At 44.5% G+C, this 21,762-nt stretch overlaps 1 protein-coding gene across 2 annotated transcripts in view; it reads left to right on the top strand.

Annotated features, from left to right (window-relative positions):
• The window catches only part of PFKM (phosphofructokinase, muscle), a 144,985-nt gene extending 125,768 nt beyond the window's left edge, over positions 1 to 19,217 (top strand). For both annotated transcript variants that reach the window (XM_075337144.1, XM_075337143.1), the window contains 6 exons: positions 5,362 to 5,526; positions 7,547 to 7,608; positions 10,122 to 10,233; positions 15,498 to 15,597; positions 15,682 to 15,787; positions 17,118 to 19,217. In XM_075337144.1, coding sequence (XP_075193259.1) covers positions 5,362 to 5,526; positions 7,547 to 7,608; positions 10,122 to 10,233; positions 15,498 to 15,597; positions 15,682 to 15,787; positions 17,118 to 17,262 — 690 coding nt within the window. In that variant the 3' untranslated portion in view covers positions 17,263 to 19,217. The remainder of the gene's footprint in view (positions 1 to 5,361; positions 5,527 to 7,546; positions 7,609 to 10,121; positions 10,234 to 15,497; positions 15,598 to 15,681; positions 15,788 to 17,117) is intronic.
• The last annotated feature ends 2,545 nt before the right edge of the window (positions 19,218 to 21,762 follow it).

Below are 21,762 nucleotides of genomic sequence, written 5' to 3'. Positions count from 1 at the left end.
ATGGGGGAGGAGGGTGTAAAAGGAATAATGTGAAAGGGAGAGTTGGAGACACAGACCCGGACTGCTCATTTCTTTTAAGTGTTTTATTTTTTTTGATGCTGCAATCACAGCTACCCTGCTCAGTATGACTGTATTTTGTCCTTCCTGCTGTTACTACTTCTGCATATGTGCTGCATAGAGATAGGAGAGCAGGAATCTCTTATGTCTGTGTGTACTGTGTAGGGCAGGGGTCTCAAACTCCGCTGGGTGTATGGGCCGCACACATGAAAAAAATAATTTGAGGGGCCGCATTCCTTTCAGGACAAAGTGACATTGGTAATGGTACCATTTTTTTCTTTCTATACACCCTTGAATCCCTTTTTTTGAACATTTTTCATTTGTCCATTATAACAAATGTGGTGTGTGTATGTATGTATATATATATATGTATAATATATCTCTACATACATACACACTTATTTTTTACATTTTTTCCCCTTTTTGTAAGTAATACAGTTTTACAATAACCACTGCATAGTAATTTTGGCCAACATCTTGTAGTAATGTGCCCCATCTTGTTTCCCATTCTGTAAAAATGTGTGCATCCTTGTCCCCCCCCCCCCCCCACACACACACACACACACACACACACAAACACACCCCCACCCTGTGCAGCCTCAGCTAACACACACACACACACACACACACCCCCTGTGCAGCCTCAGCTCACACACACACAGACACACACACACACACCCCCCACCCTGTGCAGCCTCAGCTAACCCCCCCACCCTGTGCAGCCTCAGCTAACACACACACCCCACCCTGTGCAGCCTCAGCTAACACACACACCCCCACCCTGTGCAGCCTCAGCTAACCCCCCCATTCTGTGCAGCCTCAGCTAACACACACCCCCCCCACCCTGTGCAGCCTCAGCTAACACACACCCCCCCACCCTGTGCAGCCTCAGCTAACACACACACCCCTACCCTGTGCAGCCTCAGCTAACACACCCCCCCACCCTGTGCAGCCTCAGCTAACCCCCCCCCACCCTGTGCAGCCTCAGCTAACACACACACACCCCCACCCTGTGCAGCCTCAGCTAACACACACCCCCCCACCCTGTGCAGCCTTAGCTAACACAGACCCCCCCACCCTGTGCAGCCTCAGCTAACGCACACCCCCCCCCCCCCACCCTGTGCAGCCTCAGCTAACACACCCCCCCCCACCCTGTGCAGCCTCAGCTAACACCCCCCCCCACCCTGTGCAGCCTGAGCTAACACACACACACACTCTGTGCAGCCTCAGCCAGCAACAGAAACACACACACCACACACACACACACACACATGAAAACATTCTTCTCACCTGCTGTCAGCGGCATGCAGGCACGTGGACTCGGTGAAGCCTCAGCTACCACACACACACACACACACACACACACACACACACAGTGCAGCCTCAACCAGCAACACAGAACCCCACACACACGAACACATTCTTCTCACCTGCTGTCAGCGGCACGCAGGCACGTGGACCCGGTAATGATCACAGCTGCTGTCATCGCTGAACTTTCGGCCGGCGCGTGCAGAGCAGTTCTCACTGCACAACAGCCACAGGCCAATCACAGGCAATCATCTGAGGTCATATGCAGCAGGTGCTTGCCTCTGATTGGCAGGCGGCTGTTATTGCGTTCTGCAGCGAGAACTTCACTGTGCGCGGCAAAGACAAAACTGTAGGCTGAAATAAATAACTGGCAGCTGCGGCCCCTGCACCGGTCGCCATCTTTACCAGGTCCACGGGCCTGCGGGCCGCAAGAAGCCACCTGAAGGGCCGCATGCGGCCCGCGGGCCGCGTGTTTGAGACCCCTGGTGTAGGGAGACATCATAGCAGCTAGTCTCTACCCTCTAAATCAGAGAGTGAGTCTAGAGAAGGGAAAATGCTTAAAAAATTCAGGATACAAGTCATATACACACAGAACAGAAAAAAATCACCTGAAATGACAAATACACTATAATAGCAGCATTTATGAGTATAGGATTTTTTGTGACTTTGATGAAATTTGATTGAGAAGGAACCTTGAGAAATGTTGACCTATGATATATAGCTTTAAAGTACCTCTCCAGTGTTTTGGGTTTTTTTTGTTTTCCTGCTGCAGTGGTGCTTTAAATCTTAGTACCCTCACCCCTGTCTCATATCTCACCCTCTGACGGCTTCACCTTCTATCACCGTTGCGCGTCAGTCTCCTGCGATTTGTAATTTGCCGCCAGCTCCATTGTTTCACAGAGTGCGCCAGAGGTCACAACTCTATAAGAGCCTCGTTCTTGCTCTCATAGACTTGTATTGGGCACTTGGGTCCTTATTTTTTACTTTCAGCCAGTCAGACATTACAGGCACAAGATTGCGCCACAGGACCAGAGTGACGCAGAGAAAAGGTGAAGCCACCGGAGAATGAGTATAAGACGGGGGTCAGGGGACTAAGATTTAAAGCACCACTCCGATGGTGAAATAAAGAAATATGCTGGAGTGCAGCTTTAAAGGCTCATGTGTTATTTTTCTGAACTATATATATATATATATATATATATATATATATATATATATATATATAAACATTTTTTTTTTCTTCATTACATATAGTATGTCACAAAAGGGATTATACCCCTCAAATTTCTGTAAATGTTTTATTAAATCTTTTCATGGGACAACACTAAAGATATGACACTTTGTTGCAATGTCTAAATTAGTCAGTGTACAGCTTGTATAACAGTGTAAATTTGGTGTGCCCTCTAAATAACTCAACACCAAGCCATTAAGGTAAAAATTACTGGCAACAAAAGTGAGTACACCCCCAAGTGTGAATGACCGAATTGTGCTCAATTAGCCACTTTCCGCCTCAGTTTCATGTGACTCATTAGTGTTTCCAGTTCTCATATGTAAATGGGGAGCAGCTGTGTCATGGCAAAGAATTCTGTGAGGAACTAAAAAAAAAACAATTGTTGCTCTTCATAAAGATGGTCTTGGCTATAAGATTGCCCTGATTGTGAGCTGCAGCACGGTGGCCAAGAACATACAGCAGTTTAAAAAGACAGGTTTCACTCAGAACAGACCTCGCCATGGTCGAGCAAAGAAGTTGAGTGCTCAGCGTCATATCCAGAGGTTGTGTTTTCAAAATGACATATTACTGCTGCCAGCATTGCTGCAGATGTTACAGGGGTGAGGGTCAGCCTGTGAGTGCTCAGACCATTTGTCGCACACTGCATCAAATTGGTCTCCATGGCTGTCGTCCCAGAAGGAGGCCTCTTCTAAAGATGATGCACAAAAAAAGCATACAGTTTGCTGAAGACAAGCAGACTATGGGCATGTGTGCTTCCCCTGTGCCAGCAGCCGAGCTGCTCGGATCCAGATCCGCGGTGGTTCGAGGGTCTCCGGACCCGGGGCTCGTGTGGCCACTCAAATGAAGGGGGTATTTACAGGGGATTGTGTTAGAGTTTGTGACGCCACCCGTGGTATGTGGTCATTTGGAGTACCACCGCTGCAGTTGGGAGTACCTGGGGGTGATGGAATGGGGCAGCCAGGTGTTGTGACCCTCCACGGGTAGGGGGGATGCCCCGGGACTCTGTGATGGAGACTAGGGAGTGTCGTCGGGTGTGAAGGGGGTCACTTGCGTACTCACTCAGTTCATTAAGCTGACACCGACAACTGGATAAACCAAAGTTCTGGATGCCGCTGCCGCTGAGGGAAGCTAGTTTGGGTCCCGTCCCCAATGGTGCTGCCTTGTGATCCATGACCTGCCTCCTGGCACTAAGTTTACTTCTCTGTTGGTCCCGGTAGTATGGAACTTGCCGGGTCCTGCTCCCCACTATGGCTAAGTGTGGGAGCTTGCTCGCAGGGTTCACGCTTGGGATTTTCTGGACCGTTTGAGTGGAAAGTCCTATCCCCCTCGTTGCGCTAGTACCCCAATTTTGGAGTGGGTGGAGAGCTGATCTTGAAGGCTCCATTCTCGTCGGGTAAATTGTCAGGTTGCCTGAAGCTACTCTCTGACCCAGGGTCCACGTACCCCGTCGTGCCCTGGTCCCAGCCCGGTGATGGTGCAAGGCCGCTGGCTGTCCTCCTCAACAGTTCCGTGCCCCTTGCCATAATCCCCTGCGACCGGGGGTCCAGCTCCTCTAGGCCCAGTCCACCGTCTGCTACCTAGATAGCTTCCTAGGAGCCCTGCTCCTGACCTCCTCTCTCCTTCACTTCTAACACACTTCTCTCTCCTCCTGACACTCCTGACCTCCCCTCATCAACCCCCCAAGTGGGCGACCTTATTCCACTCAGGCCGTCCACTTATGTGCTTGGTGGGTTTGGTGCAGAGTGTACCTAGGATTTAATTAGCTGATGTAGGCAACACCATGTAGTTGGGGACCCATAACCAAGAAGGAGGTGGATATTGCACGGGAGAGCAGATTGTGCAATACTCTGTGATGACCTGATAGTCCAGGGGCGTCACACATGGATTACTGGAACCATGGCCTGTGGTCTGGTGAGACCCAGATAACCTTGTATGGTTCCAATGGTGTCAAGCATGTGCGGTGACAACCAGGTGAGGAGTACAAAGACAAGTGTATCCTGCCTACAGTCAAGCATGGTGGTAAGAGTGTCATGGTTTGGGGCTGCATGAGTGCTGCCAGCTGTAGGGGCTACAGTTTATTGGTGAAATGGTGAATGCCAATATGTACCATGACATACTGAAGCAGAGCATTATCCCCCTCCCTTCGTATTCCAACATGATAACGACCTCAAACATACCTCCTAGACGACTGAAATGAAGCTGTGGGTTAAGGTGCTGGACTGGCAAAGTATGTCTCAGACGTAACCCTATTGATCATCTGTGGGGCCTCGTCAAATGGAAGTTGGAGGAGTGCAGGGTCTCCAACATCCATCAGTGATATCGTCATGGAGGAGTGGAAGAGGATGTCAGTAGCTCTTGTGATGCTCTAGTGATCTCCATGCCCAAGAGAGTTAAGGCCGTGCTTGAAAATAATTGTAGTCAGTGGTCACACAAAATATTGGCACTTTTTGGCACAATTTGTCCATTTTCACTTAGGGGTGTACTTCCTTTAGTTGCCAGTGGTTTAATAATGGCTGTGTGTTGAGTTATTTAGAGGTCAAGCCAAATTTACGCTCTTATACAAGCTGTACACTGACTACTTTACATTGCATCATAGTGCCATATCTTAGGTGTTGTCCCATGAAAAGATATAGTAAAATAGTTACAAAACTGTGAAGGGTGTACTCACTTTTGTGATTATACTGTATATAATATGTATAACTTGTAAGTGACGGTCAGCATTCATGGATACTTTTCTTATCTATATATACATTTCATTTCTGTAGACATGCGATCGGATCAAGCAGTCAGCGGCTGGGACAAAGAGGAGAGTGTTCATCATTGAGACCATGGGAGGATACTGTGGATATCTGGCCACCATGTCTGGCTTTGCTGCAGGTGCAGATGCTGCTTACATTTATGAAGAGCCATTCTCAATACATGACTTACAGGTAATAAGAGGTCATTAACGGATTGTAAACCCTTTTATACATTGAACAAAAATATAAACGCAACACTTGGTTCTGCCATATTTTCATGAACCGAACTCAAAGATCTGACTTTTTTATATACACAAAAGACCTTTTTCTCTGAAATTATTGTTCACAAATTTGTCTAAATCTGTGTTCGTGAGCTCTTCTCTTTTGCTGAGATAATCCAGTTGTGGCTTACCACGATGCTGATCAGACAACAAGACTATTGCACAGGTGTGCCTTAGGCTGGCCACAATGAAAGGTCACTCTAAAATCTGCAGTTGTATCGTATTGTGGGTGTCCAGGGTTGTCAAAAACAGTCAGTATTTGGTGTGACCACCATCTGCCTCACAGAGTGCAGCACCTCTCCTTCGCATAGAGTTTGTCAGGTTGTTGATTGTGGTCTGTTTATTGTTGGTCCACTCCTCTTCCATGGCTGTATGAAGTTGCTGGATTTTGGTAGTAAGTTGAACACACTGTCATATACGCCAATTCAGAGCATCCCAAACAGGCTTAATTGGATGACATGAGTATGCTAGCCATGTAAGAACTGGGATGATTTCAGCTTCCAGGAATTGGGTACAAATCCTTGCAACATGAGGCCGTGCATTATCATGCTGCAACATGAGGTGATGGTCCTGGATGAATGGCCCAACAATGGTCTGAGGATCTTGACATGGTATCGCTGTGCATTCAAAATAGCATCCCTAAAATGCACCCTTGTTCGTTGTCCATAACATACGCCTGCCCATACCATAGCTCCACCGCCGCTATGGGCCACTAGATTCATAACGTCAGCATAACATCATCACTTGGACGCCATACACTGAGTCTGACATCTGCCATGTACAGTGAAAACCGGGAGTCATCCTTGAAGAGAACAACTCTCCATTAAGCCAGATATTATCGAAAGTGAGCATTTGCCCACTCATGTCGGTTACGTTGATGAACTGCAGTCAGGTGGAGACCCCGATGAGGATGCTTAGATGCAGATGAACAACCGTGAGATGGTTTCTTCTAGTTTGTGCAGAAATTCTTTGGTTATGCAAACCGTTTGTTGTAGCAGCTGTCCGTGTTGCTGGTCTCAGACAATCCTTGGAGGTGAAGATGCTGGATGTGGACATTCTGGGCTGGTGTGGTAACACGTGGTCTGCGGTTGAGAGGCCGATTGGACGTACTGCCAAATTCTCTGAAACGCTTTTGGAGAAGGCTTATGGTAGAGAAATGAATATTAAATTCATGGGCAAAAGCTCTTGTGGACATTCCTGCAGTCAGCATGTCGAGTGCATGCTCCTTGAAAATGTGAGGCATGTACTGTATAAATAAAACTGCACATTTTAGAGTGCCCTTTTATTGTGGCCAGCCAAAGGCACACCTGTGCAATAATCATGGTGTCTAATCAGCACAGTGGACAGGAGATTTCTAGAAATCCATCCACTGTGCTTGTACTGTACAACGCAGCGTTTTGCACACAGATAAAACATGCTGCCTCCAAAACGCTGTGAACCCTGATCGTGGGCATGGACCCTGAGACTTTTTGGTTTTGGATTACACCTGGTGATTCTGATGTATCAGATATAACCTGAAATAAACATAATTGATTGAAAAACTTGCAAATTTGCAACAATGATGTCCACATAAAATAATAACTGGTACGAAGACCAATAATACATACAAAATGGGATGGGGATTGGATAGAGGCGCTGTGGGATGGGATTAAAGACATAAACTTATTATTAAAACTTTATTTAACAGTGGGGCCAAACATAATAAAAATATCTAAAAAAAACAATTTAAGAAAATATGCTATGGCTGCCCCACCTCTGCCACTGTACCGCTATCTGTACCCCCATTTTTTGTGTCTTCAGTTTGTTGGACTTGGCTCGCCTCCTCTGGCTTGGCATGTTAGAATATAGCTACAGCATGATGCCAATTGTGTGGTCAGTTCATTAAAAGAACGTATACATTTTATTGTTTTTCTCCTCCTTTGTGATAACAGGCAAATGTTGAACATCTCACAGAAAAAATGAAGACTACAGTGAAAAGAGGTTTAGTTTTAAGGTATGAAACCTCTGAACATGTTTTATCAAATTTATTGCAAATGGGTTAGTATCATTTTTAGATAGAAGAAGAGCAAAAAGGTTTGTTAGTGTTGCACCTTGTATCCAAAATACATAGATTCTTAAAGCGGATACATCAGCAGATTTAAAGTGATCAGTGTTTGCTCTGAATCCCCCCTGCTCCCTTTACTACTCTATTATTTTGGGGTTTTTTATGAATCTGCCATACAGTTCCAGAGATTTAGGCTTTTTTATTCACTACTACTTGTTATGGTATTTACCAATGGGGCAGTGCTCATAGAGTAATAATACAAAAAAAAATATCACGAGCTCACGTGTTCCAGTGTGCACGGAAAGGGCTACAGGGACTCAAAGGCAAAAGCAAAGGATCCAGCACTTCTAAAATACATGTCCGACGCGGGAATTCGGCTCAGTGCGCATGACCCCGGAGTTTGGGTCATGCGCACTATGGAGCCGGGTGTAAACGTCTTGGCTTCAAACTGAAGTAGTGCACATGACCCAAACTCCGGGGTCATGCGCACCGAGCCGAAATTCACTGAGTCGAAATTCCCCGTCGGACGTGATGGCAGCGGAGGGGTGAGTGAGATCATCCTGTGATGCTGTGTATTCATTAGCATGACGGTACACCCACAGGGACGTACTAACATGCTAATGGGGGCAACTGGCTGGGGACCTAATGCCCAGGGGGCTAGTCCCCTTTCTCATTAGCATACGATAAAAGATCTTTAGAAATACTTTTTCTAAAGATCCCTATATCTATGCTACTGTATACAGGGAGGGTTAGGCAGGGATTAACAATATGCACTCAGAACTGCTCAAGATTCTGAGTGCATATTGGACCTGACAGGTTCCCTTTAATCATAACCTCTGAGGTGCGCTTGCCTCGAAACGCATAAACCGCATATGGTTTCACTTTTCTGTGTCTTTTTTAATCTTTAGAATAAAAAGTATCAAGTATTTGAGAAGTGCAGTAATAATAAAAAGCAGCCTAAAGACTCCCCCAGAGAATCCTGTGAGCAAAGCCCCCTTGGTAGAGATCATAAATATTCTCACTAAATAAAAAAGCCCAAATCTCTTCAACCATACAGTGGATCTAAAAAAAAGAAAAAAAAAAAACCTGATTATTCTGGGCAGCAGAAGAAATAAAACAGAATCCAAAACTGGCCACTTTTGACCTAGTGACAGGTCCTCTTTAAAGGATTTTCTCGGACGGACCCATAGACTTATGTGGGGGATTGTGATCAGTGACTCAGATCAAAAATGGACGTGTCTCTGTGAATAGCACCATAGACTATAATGGACATGTCCTTTGAAAACATGGAGAGAAAACATACTTGAAACTTGGATGTCTGAATAAGGCATATAGGGTTCACAAGATAAATCTTGGAGATGATTGGAAGAAATGGACCAGAGGATTGGAAAGAAGGAGATTGTAAGGACCAGAGAATACGTGTGGGGAGGTAACTGGAGACTAGGTCAGAGATGTATGGAGATTACCAGTTATGATTGACCTTTTAGGTCATAGTGTGATTAAATTCTCTGGACGGTGGTTAGCAAGTGAAGACTGGAAGAGGAGAGATCGAGGATTAAGCTGGGGTCACACTAAACGACAGCGACAACGACGTCACTGTTACGTCACCATTTTCTGTGGCGTAGCAGCGACCTTGTAAGTCGCTGTTATGATCGCTGCTTAGCTGTCAAACACAGCGACGCAGCAGCGATCATAACGACACGCGTCGCTGTGCTGCAACATGTGCAGAGAGCAGGGAGCCGTGCACACTGAGCGCTGGCTCCCTGCTCTCCTAGCTACAGTACACATCGGGTTAATTACACGATGTGTACTGCAGCTACATGTGCAGAGAGCAGGGAGCCGCTCACACTGCTTAGCGCTGGCTCCTTGCTCTCCTAGCTACAGTACACATCGGGTTAATTACACGATGTGTACTGCAGCTACATGTGCAGAGAGCAGGAGCCGGCGCTGGCAGCGTGAGAGCGGCGGAGGCTGGTAACGAAGGTAAATATCGGGTAACCACCTTGGTTACCCAATGTTTACCTTGGTTACAGCTTACCGCAGCTGCCAGACGCCGGCTCCTGCTCCCTGCTCGCTTCATTTCGTCGCTCTCTCCCTGTCACACACAGCGATGTGTGCTTCACAGCGGGAGAGCGACGACCAAAAAATGAAGCTGGACATTCAGCAACGAGCGGCGACCTCACAGCAGGGGCCAGCTCGTTGCTGGATGTCACACACAGCGACAGCGACGGGACATTGCTGCAACGTCACAGAAAATGGTGACGCAGCAGCGACGTCGTTGTCGCTGTGTGTGACACCACCTTTAGTGAGGGGAGAGGCGGACTAATTGAGCAGCAGATTATAAATTACTGACCACAAGGGAGACTGTCCAGTTACCTAGGTCGCATATGTCATCTTACCAGCCTTTCTGTATGGACTGTCAGGTATGTTGTATATTAAATGAACTTTGTGTTTCTTTTGAGGAATGAAAAGTGCAGTGACAATTACAGCACCGACTTTATATTCAATTTGTATTCAGAGGAAGGAAAAGGCACCTTTGACTGTAGGAAAAATGTTCTTGGCCACATGCAACAGGTAAGGGGGTTGCAATTGCTTGTCACCTAAGCAGTGACTACAGAAATGTGAGTTTTTACCAACAGGCACAGGCCTTCCAGACATTTACTGGGACAAGGACACAGACTATAGAAAAACTGTGGCACGGTGGCTCAGTGGTTAGCACTGCAGCCTTGCAGCGCTGGAGTCCTGGGTTCGAATCCCACCAAGTTGTATGTTCTCCCCGTGTTTGCGTGGGTTTCCTCCGGGTACTCCGGTTTCCTCCCACACTCCAAAGACATACAGATAGGGACTTTAGATTGTGATCCCCAATGGGGACAGTGTGCCTGATGTATGTAAAGCGCTGCGGAATATGTTAGCGCTATATACAAATAAAGATTTTATTTTTTATTTACTTCTGTAGAGTGTGGTGCACAAGTAGGATCCAAATCCGTAAGGCTATATTCACACAGGGCTTTTTTGTTAATTTTTTTTCTTGACCAAATCTTGATCTTGTGGCAGAAAATCTTTTTTGAGTCATCTGCGTTTTTGATACATTTTTTAGTGGCGTTTTTGGTGCATTTTGGGGCTTTTTTTTACAAAATGGTTTGTGTCAATGACAAAACGGAAAAACGCTGCAAAGAATTGACATGATCATTCTTTGAAATCTGCAGCAAAAACGCAGGTATTTGACAAAACAGTCATGAAAAAATCTGCAGGTGTGTGTGTGTGTGCTTGCGATTTCAGAAATCTCATAGATTTTGCTGGTACTGTAAAAAGCAGCTTTTTATTAGCATGGATTTGCATAAAACCAAGGCAAATCTGCAGTTAAAAAACGCAGCAAAAACTTACCAAAAAAGCCCTGTGTGAACATAGCCTAATACAGCTCCAATAAAAATTGGCACTCAAACTTAAGCCCGCTTTACACGCTGCAATGTATCTTACAATGTGTCGGCGGGGTCACGTCGTAAGTGACGCACATCCGGCATCGTAAGGTACATTGCAGTGTGTGACAGGTACGTGCGATTGCGATTGAACGTTAAAACGTTCATCGCATACACATCGTACCTTTCTCTAGAATTGCACGTCAGGTTGTTCATCATACCCGGGGTAGCGCACATCGCAGTGTGTGACACCCCGGGAACGATTAACAGATCTTACCTACGTCCCGCTCAGCTCCGCCCCTCCGCTTCTATTAGCCGGCTGCCGCGTGACGTGATGTCGATGTCCACATCGAGGTCGTATGGACGGGTAAGTACGTGTGACGGGGGTTACTCGTTTGTGCGGCACGTTCAACAAATTGCACGTGCCACACATACGATGGAGGCGTTGCAAATCGCATACGTTATCGTATGCGAAATTGCAACGTGTAAAGCAGGCTTTAGAATGATATAAATTGTACTGTTTAATATGTGCTTGCAATTCATAAACTAAAGGGTGCTTTACACGCTGCGACATCACTAGCGATCTCGTTAGCGATGTGACACGCCAGATCGCAGATGCGATCTGCCGAGATCGCACATGTGACCGGCGCTATAAAAAGACGTATGTGCGATCTCAGCAGATCGCATCTGCGATCTGGCGTGTCACATCGCTAACAAGATTGCTAGGGATGTCGCAGCGTGTGAAGCACCCTTAAGACGACGTTTTGGTCAGATAGACCTTCATCAGTACGGATTGCCTCCAGGTAAAGAATGGAGAGCGATGCAGTGCTGGAGGACACAGACTATGACGTTTCCTATAAATTCATATACGTTTCTGACTATCATTTGAATACTGCAGATGATGGCATGGGATTACTTTTCTGCCAAAGACATATTAGAGCCAAGACATGAATTTTCCTTGCAGGGACACCAGCACTTAAGCCCTTATTAGATGGGGCAAGAATTGTGCAGAAAATCACTATCGCTTGAAACAGAGTATAATGGCTGCTAGTGATCGTAATATTGTTTGATTCTTGCAAAACCAGATCTTGCTTAAAAATTATTGCTTGCCAGCATAAAATTTCACTGTGTACTAAATCGCTACCACCTTGTAGTACATGCTTTTATCAACACCTAGCAACTTTCCATCTACCGCAACAGCATTCTTTTGAGTGAACATTTGCTCGTGTAATAATGAACTTAGGAAGCGGATATATCTAAGGGAAAGTGATCAACTGTGATAACTAGGGATGATCGAATACCTCAAATATTCGGCTTCGCGAATATTTTCCGAATAGGTCGCCGTTATTCGACTATTCGCGAATATTCAATGCGCAATGTAAGTCTATGGGAAACCCGAAAAACAACTATTCGAAACTATTCGGGCTTCCCATAAACTTACATTGCGCATCGAATATTCGCATAGCGGCGACCTGTTCGTCGGATGTTCGCGAAGACGAATATTTGAGGTATTCGATTATCCCTAGTTATAACCCAAAAAGCCTCCAAAGAGGCCATCCTTATTGTTTCATTGACAGGTTAAAACAGGAGTAGATCACATTAGAGAGGCAGATCCACTGATGTTTTTTGATCTTGAGAGCTACTTGGTAAAGAGTTCTGACGGTGTAAGGTATCAGGGGCATCGCTAATGTTTCAAAAAGGCACTGTTCTGGATGGATAACACTTTTTTAAAACTAAATTTAGTCTACAGACCATGTAAACCATATACTGTATAGGGGGCTTTACACGGTAGCGATATCGCTAGCAATTTGTAGCGATAGCGAGCGTGTAAGTTCCCGCCCCCGTCGCGCATGCGATTGTTTGTGATCGCTGCCGTAGCGAACATTATTGCTACGGCAGCGTCACACATACCTGGTCGTCGTCGTCGCTGTGACTGCCGAACAATCTCTCCTTCAAGGGGGAGGGACGTTCGGCATCACAGTGACGTCACCGCAACGTCACTAAGCGGCCGGCCAATCAAAGCGGAGGGGCGGAGATGAACAGAACGTAACATTCCGCCCACCTCCTTCCTTCCGCATTGTGGCCGGCGGCAGGTAAGGAGATGTTCCTCGCTCCTGCGGTGTCACACACAGCGATGTGTGATGCCGCATGAGCGATGAACCACCTGGATAAACAACCCTTACCAATTTTTGAATTTGGGACGACCTCTCCATGGTGAACGATTTTCACCACTTTTGAGGTCGCTTAATGTCGCAGGTCAGTGTCACACGCTGCGATATCATTAATGACGCCGGATGTGCATCACTAACCACTTGACCCCGACGACAAAACATTAACGATATCGTAGCATGTAAAGCCCCCTTAAATGTATATACATATACACCATACATTACCATATCACAGGCAAAATACAGTCCAATAACATCCAGCGACTCTGATTGTAATTTTTATTTTTCTACTCAGTTTGGCCCAGACCATCATGACACTTCTTTCAACCATGACTGGTCTCTGCAGTTTGCTGTCCACACTTCTTCATCTGTTCACTTTTCCAACATCCCCCTCACGTTCTCATAGCAAACTCTTTAATCCTGGTGCCGATACAATGTCATCCTGCTGCCACCCCCAATACTATGCCTGAAGTGCTGCCCAGTACACTAAATGCAGTACTGCAAAGATAATGGTGTCATAAGTACGGTATATGTAGCCCAAAATGATTTTACCGTACAGATAGTGGCCCAAAAACAATGTTACACATAGTGCCTCCCAAATTAATTGTGATCAGACAGTGCCCCTGAGAGTAAACACTGCCACATCTGGTACCTTACAAAATATCTGTTTATAGATTGATCCCTGAAAGTAATAACTGCCCCCAATAACACACCTACGAGGCACTGTGCCCTCCAAAACATCTTCTGAGGACTTTTTTTACTTAAATACATATATGTTGGGGCTAACAATCATTTTTCCAACTCCATTACATTAGAAATCTTGTACTGTTTGGGTTTTACATTCTTTGTTTCCCTGCATATTTAACTTTCAAGTGATATGTGATCTTTAATCAGTTTAGAGGAGATAAAAAAAACAGAAACATTAGAAACCCTACCATCGGACCTTCAGAATTTGCTCACTGATGGACCCTCAGTTGACCCGTTCTGCATCCAGTAATAGAATATGCAACACAGAGGCTATACAAGGCAAATGGTGCATTAATGAAACTCCGATACAAAAATTATTTTTAGGCAAAAATACATTATTTATAAAAAAAAAAAAAATTGTTCCCAAAGATGATTCACCATATATTGACCTATATGTCTTTAATAATAATTAAAGCAATATACATATTCATTTTTTATAATCTGTTTTCTTTATAGCATTAGATTTATTTTATTTTTTATACATGGGGTGGCCATCTTGCCAGAACGGTTAAAGGGAATCTGTCACCAGGTTTTTGCTCCCCCAGCTGAGAGCAGCATAATGTAGAGACAGAGACCCTGATTCCAGCGATGTGTCACTTACTGAGCTGTTTTCTGTCATGTTGATAAAATCAATGTTTTCTGTGCTGCAGATCTAGCAGTTATACAGAGCTCATGAATATGCTGGACTACCTGCACCACACAAATGTAGTCCTGTAATGATAATCTACTGCTGATTAATAATTTGATCAAAACTACTTTAAGCAGCCCAGTAAGTGACACATCGCTGTAATCGGAGTCTCTGCCCCTACACTATTCTGCTCTCAGATTAGGTGGCAAAATCCTGGTGACAGATTCCCTTTAACAGCGTTCATAGATCTACTCTACAGCAGGTACATTGACCATATGAAGCAAATTGGCAGGAGATTTTATTGACCTCTATGTGAGACTTGTGGGCCTGTTTTGTGATGTGAAGAAGGTTAGCTGTGACCATACGCTTCAATGAACGGTGGGTCCAGTGTTCTCTATAGATGGTTATTATCCATCATTGTCATTCTGCCTGCGATAATAAAATGTGACCTCTACAGAACGGGCAATCTCGGCATTTTATAAGGCTCGGAGTGAAAATGGCAATATCTCTGTCTTTGGGGGTTGGCGGGGGGTTTGTAAACTAAACAATATGGAAAATATGAAAGTAACAATCACCAAAAATTCTTATTAAATATTCCTAACATAAAACCTAGATTAAATAGGTAATTTTCTCATGAGATAATACTTCTATATAGAAAGCTGAAAATGTACAGTATGTCCTCACCAAAAAAATATAAAGTTCCTGGACAATGCCTAAGAGTGATGACTGTAAATGGACATATGGATATAATGCAGATAACATGAAGAATAGTGATGGAGCCAGAAAACGTTACTAGAACTACTTAACATTTAACTTGTTCTGTTCACAGAAACCGTATTAGCACAATAGGTAAGTAACGGCTATTTTCCCTTGTTTCAGGGGGGCACCCCAACACCTTTTGATAGGAACTTTGGCACAAAAATGGGTGCAAAAGCTGTACTGTGGATGACCGGGAAAGTGAAGGAGTGCTCCAGACACGGTATGCCTCTGTTTGAGTTATATCTTAATTTATAAATCCCAAATCCGGACTCCTGCTCCGCTCACACCACATCCTCTGTTGCAGGTCGTATATTCGCCAATACCGCTGACTCCGCTTGTTTGTTGGGAATGCGCAAGAGAAGTCTTGTTTTCCAGCCTCTGTTGGAACTGAAGAATGAAACTGATTTTGAGTATGTGTATAGTATTATTATTCCTGACAATATTACATAGTTGTTTCTTGTGGAAACATTTCAGGGGCATGCAGCGCTAAATGGATTCAGTTACACTCTTTTCAGGGACAACGTTCATCATATGCTTCCATTATGTCCATACACTCATTAAGCCGGCCACATGAAATTCAGAAGTGTGACTGCTGGGTACTCAATATACAATACCTTTTGTAGGAGACCTGAAAGGTCCACATTATGGTCTTCAAAAGCCAGATATATGCTGTAAATGGCAGATGTGTTACAGTGCAGGTATACATGTCCATACTTTTGGGGCATAAATACATGATGCATGACAACCACAAGACCTGTATGTGGTGTCGCTGTGGTTGTGTAGTAGTCGTTTGGTTTTATCCTTGGCTCCTGACTATAAAACATGGAGCGAGAGACTCACATAGTACATGCTAGGTCAGAACAAATAGAAGGAGGTACTTACAGACAGACAGAAAAGGGCCCCAGTGCAAAAACAGTATATGGGCCCTTTACAATCTAATAACTCATCAAAATGCACAATTCCGCCTGATTTGGAGGTAGAAGTGGCCCCCTGACCTCTCGGGCCTCTGTGCAGCTGCACAGGTTGTACCAATGATATGTCCGCCCCTGCGAGGAGGAATGTCAAGGCTAATCTGCATAAATAGGCATTGTAAAAGCTGCACAAAAAGCAAGGGCGGACATATAATTGGTGCAACCTGTACATCTACACAGGGCCTCAACTAAGAGGGCCCATATACCACCTCCAAAGCAGGTTAAATTGTGCATTGGTGAAGTCTTGGGCTGCAAAGGGCCCATTTATTGTTCTTGCACAGGGGCCCTTTTTTTGAAAGTGTATGCTAATGACAAAAGGGTAAATATGTCTAGTGGTACAGCTACTAGGAAATTGGTGTTCAGCCTATAAATTATAGAAAGAATTCTTGATTAGACATAAGCGGACCCATTGAAGTTCGGTTTGGTGGGATCAGCCGGACTTTTGATAAACTTTGGTTTGGGACCTGAACTTGACCTAAACCTCATTGGAAGTCACTAATTGGGCAGTTCGGGTCTCCGTCATACACAGATCACTTCTGGGGGTGGGGTTTTTCCATTTTTGTGTTTGGTGCACACTATATCTTATCACACTGTTGATACCCCCAGTGTGAGCCGAGTTTGCTCATCTCTATTCCTGTTTTGACACTAACAATTGCAGACACTATCTGACCATGCCATGTGTAGTTGGTATTCTTTGCATCAAGCAACTAAACGAAATAAAATAATATATTATTTAAATTGTAATTTATTTTTATTTTTCTGCCTTCAGGCATCGTCTTCCCAAGCAGCAGTGGTGGTTAAAACTTCGCCCCATCCTTAAAATCCTGGCTAAATACAACATCAACTTGGACACCTCTGAATCCGCACATTTGGAGCACATCACCCGGAAGAGATCTGGGGAGTCTCAGATCTAGTGTGAGGGACGATACACCTACACTCGGGGGTCCTCCAAACCTCTACATTATGGCCAGGAAGAAAAGAGTGTACCTGTTATCTGTACATGGTGGAGGCGACTCATGGTGTTCACTACATTGCTAAAAAAAGCTTGTCCGTTATTACTGTGCTAGGATCTAGAAGAGTCATCACTGTTCATCGGGACACACACCGTAGCTAGCTGGCGGCTTTTTTGGCTGACAGCTATTCCCCCTGACCACCGCATACACATGCATGCTCAGCTCAGGCTCTGTACATGTGTTCTTAATATGGGGTAAGCTTCTAGACACTTCCTTTCCCTACCTTTGCTAACATAGCATCTGAATTTACATCACCATACACAATAGATGGATTAACACTCATGTAAAACTCTGTGGGTTTTGCCCATATTTATCAAATGTGTATGGCCAGATTGCTACAGATGCCCATTACAATCATTTGTACAATCACACAATAAGAAGCTATCTACTCATGTAAAAATTTAATCTATCAGTCACTAGCCATAAAATAGATGGTGGTCCTATATTTTTTCAGCAGACAGTGCCCACTATGTGGTGTGCTCAGTACGTGCCCAGGTCTACTAATCAGAAAAAGCCCCAGGAAGGCCGGCGGGTAGAAGGTTCATGGGGCTCTGGTCCAGCAGCCACGGACTACCGGCATGACCACTGGACCAGAGTCTTACCAATCTTTTTGCTCAACTCGAATACAAAGGATTTTATCTTGACATAAGTCTTAGGGGTACTTCTCACATAGCGAGATCGCTGCCGAGTCGCAGGTTTTGTGACGTACCAGTGATTTCATCAGCGATCTCGCTGTGTGTGACACGAAGCAGCGACCTGGCCCCTGCTGTGAAGTCACTGATCGCTACACAATGTTCTGGTTAATTTTTTGCTCGTTGGTCTCCCGCTGTGTAGCACACATCGGTGTGTTTGAAAGCGGGAGACCAACAAGCACCGACTCTGTGTAAGCAGCGTACGCTGGTAACCAGGGTAAATATGGGGTAACTAAGCAAAGCGCTTTTCTTAGTAACCGATGTGTACTTTAGCTACGTATACAGGGAGCCAGCGCTGGCAGCCTGTAAGCGGTGTATGCTGGTAACCAGGGTAAATATCGGGTAACCAAGCAAAGCGCATTGCTTAGTTACCTGATATTTACCCTGGTTACCAAGCGCAGCATCGTTACACGAGTCGCTGGTGGTTGGTCGCTGGTGAGATCTGCCTGATTGACAGCTCACTAGCGACCTTGTACCAGCGATCCTGACTAGTTCGTATCGTGGTCAGAATCGCTGGTACGTCGTTTAGTGAGACGGTACCCTTAGCCCATAGGCTTCTGATTGTCTGCAGCATTACCAGATATCAGTCTTTATCATACATGCCCTATTCAGACCTCAAAAGAAGTTTTTTCCATTAACATCTTGACAATGGCCACCCCCACCTTGTGTAGTGGATAGGTAGACTTTAATGCAGTGCCTCATGTATTTAATGTGACATTCATCGTATTTATAGTATTTTTCTTCTCAGCATGAAAGTGAATATTTTATGTAAAGGATATTTTAAAAAAAAAAAAAAAAAATGTTCTTAAGACACAAAGTTCTCAAAATTTCCCCTTTGCTCTGAAAATCCCTTCCCTGGGAAATTCACCAGTGTCGTCAATAAAATAACATATGTGTATAACCCACCACATGTGAGTATCCAATGGTAGATTCAAGTCAAAGAAATGAAACACAATATGGCTCTGCAGTGGTTGTGTCACCAATATCTCATCATGTACGGTATCAATGTACTTACTAAGTTGTACCATACAATTACACTGTTATTTGTGGGGGGATATAAATAATGAGTGAAATTCTTGTTTAGTATGAATAAATCTAGGACAAAAAACTAAAGAGGCAATTTATTACAGGTAAATCTGTGAATAAACACTGATTTGTGTCATAGGTGGCAGGATAGTGTGGATGTACTTTATCATCTCTACACAATAATATTACCGTACGTTTTTCGTAAATCAATAGTACCAGGAAATCTAAGAAATATTATAAACTCTACTAATGAGCAACTTCCCCTTCCCCTGCCATGTGAAGTCATCAATTACTCTAAAAAAAGAACTGTAAACTATCACACTAGGTACGAGGACATACCAAGCGAGCCGCGTAAGGGAAGGGGATGCCTGCGTCTAGGGAAGGGGGGGATGGTGACCCCTGACCAAACCTACTGCTGGTCCCTGGGGTCCCTCAACACCCTAGATAGGTTTCGCACCTATGCGCCGAGCTGGATACCTGACCCTAGGTCTCCCTAGTGCTGGATCCTAAATAGGGAACGGGTGGGATGAGCTCTTCGTCAACCTCACTAAACACTTAAGGAAGACACAAGGGAGACACACAGGGAAATAAGCATGAACTACTTATACACAGGTGACACAGGCAGGAGTTCAGCAACAATACCACAGAGGAGTACAAGCCACCTGTTTGCAACCAGAGCTAGAATGAACTGAATAATATCACCATTAGAGGGAAGAAAAGAGTATTTAATCACCAAGAGAATACTGATAATCAGCAGCGGGGTGGAAGGTGAGCTCCTGCTGGGTCCAAAAGGCAGGTAGGTAAGTAAAAAAAATTACTGAGCGACCGCATCTATCTGACACTAATCCCAACTATATTCAGTAAAGAATACTGTAGTAGAAGCTGATTATTACATTATATTTTTACTGTCCCTGATCTAGCTCTATCAACTAATCTATTACTTTTGATTCTTTTTTTTTTTTTTTCCACTTTACTATCTAACACTAATCCCGACTACTATATTTAGTAAAAATAAAACAAACAATAAAAAACTGTAGTAGAAGACCATTACTACAGTATATTTTTTACTGTCTCTGATCTAACCTCATCAACTAAACTAAATTATTATTTTTGATTTTTAATTTTTTTTTACACTTGTCACTGATTAGCGCTTGTTGGCTGCTGGAAACACCCACGGAGGTGGTGCAAAAGAGAAAACTGACAAAATGTAAGAAATCAAGCAGTGATCAGTGCTAGGTGGCAGAAAAGGGGGTTTGGGAAAGGGTTAGGGAGAGGGAAGAACGGGGGGGGGGGAGAGGGATTGGGATGGACAGGGAAAAAAAAAGCAAGGAACAGGACAAGAAGATCTTCTTTCTTCTTGTCTTCAGTCAGCAGCAGCAACAACAGCTGACGGAAGTGGTGGCACAGGCTAAAATCACCTGCGGTAGGACAAGGCCCAGCAGATAGGCAGCAGCACGCCACAGTGACCGCTCTACACGTGCCTCCAAACTAGAATGAGGCAGAGCGGTCACTGTGAGGTCAGACGTCTTTGATCACTGATTGGAGAATTCGGACGATGATATTCGATTCACCAATCAGTGCTGGGGTTGGTGACGCCACCCCTGACAGGCTACAGCCTATGATCGGTGGTGTTCTAACACAGTTTATAGCTGGGCTTTGATGTTTCAAGCAATTTAATTTGGTTAACCCCTTCACGATCTAGAACGTATATATACGTCCTAGGTCGCCTCCTTCCTGTTACCGTGGGCTCGCGCAGACATGTGCAGCTAACTTGCGCAGGTGGATCAGAAATCCACCCACGCCTGTTAACCCCTTAGATTGCGCTATCAAACTCTGACAGAGCGAACTTACACACTCTAGCGGTGATCGCACTGTTCCGCTCCTTCATCGGCAGTCTCGTGACGCGATCACGGGGTGCCAATCAATGGGTTGCAATGACGGCACGGGGTCAGACGATGACTCCTGTTGCTGTCATGACTCATTTCCTGTGAACACTGGCAGAGCGCCGCCACTCACAGATCATCAACATTTCTGCTTATCAGAGCGATATTGTAGCATCGCTCTGAACAGCAGAAACAATCAGATAGTGCAGGCATAAAGTCCCCTAATGGGACTAGTAAAAGCAATTAAAAATGAAAAAAAGTTTAAAAAAAAATTTATATATAAGTTCACCCCCCTTATGCCCTATTGAAAATAAAAAAGGCACATATTTGGTATTGCCGAGTTCAGAAATGCCCGATTTATCAAAATATAAAATCAATTAATCTTATTGTTAAAGGGCATAGCGAGAATATAATTCCAAACGCCAACATTACATTTTTTGTTGTCACCGCAACATTGCATTAAAATGCAATTGGAAAGCAAAACATTGCATCTACAAAAAAATGGTATGATTAAAAGATTTTTGCTCAAGAGGCAAAAAATAAGCGGTGATTGAGCCCCAGATCTCAAAAAATTACTACACAAAAATGGTATGATTAAAAGATTTTTGCTCAAGAGGCAAAAAATAAGCGGTGATTGAGCCCCAGATCTCAAAAAATGAGAACGCTATGGGTCTTGGAAAATGATGCCAAAAGCACAATTCTTGTTTTGACCAACCTGAATTTTTTTTCACCACTTAGATAAAAGTAAAACTATACATGGTATTGAATTTGTACTGACCTGGGGAATCATACTGATAGGT

This window comes from Anomaloglossus baeobatrachus, chromosome 2, assembly GCF_048569485.1.
Source record: "Anomaloglossus baeobatrachus isolate aAnoBae1 chromosome 2, aAnoBae1.hap1, whole genome shotgun sequence".
NCBI lineage: Eukaryota > Metazoa > Chordata > Amphibia > Anura > Aromobatidae > Anomaloglossus > Anomaloglossus baeobatrachus.
This window is presented reverse-complemented; position numbering and strand designations above follow the sequence as displayed.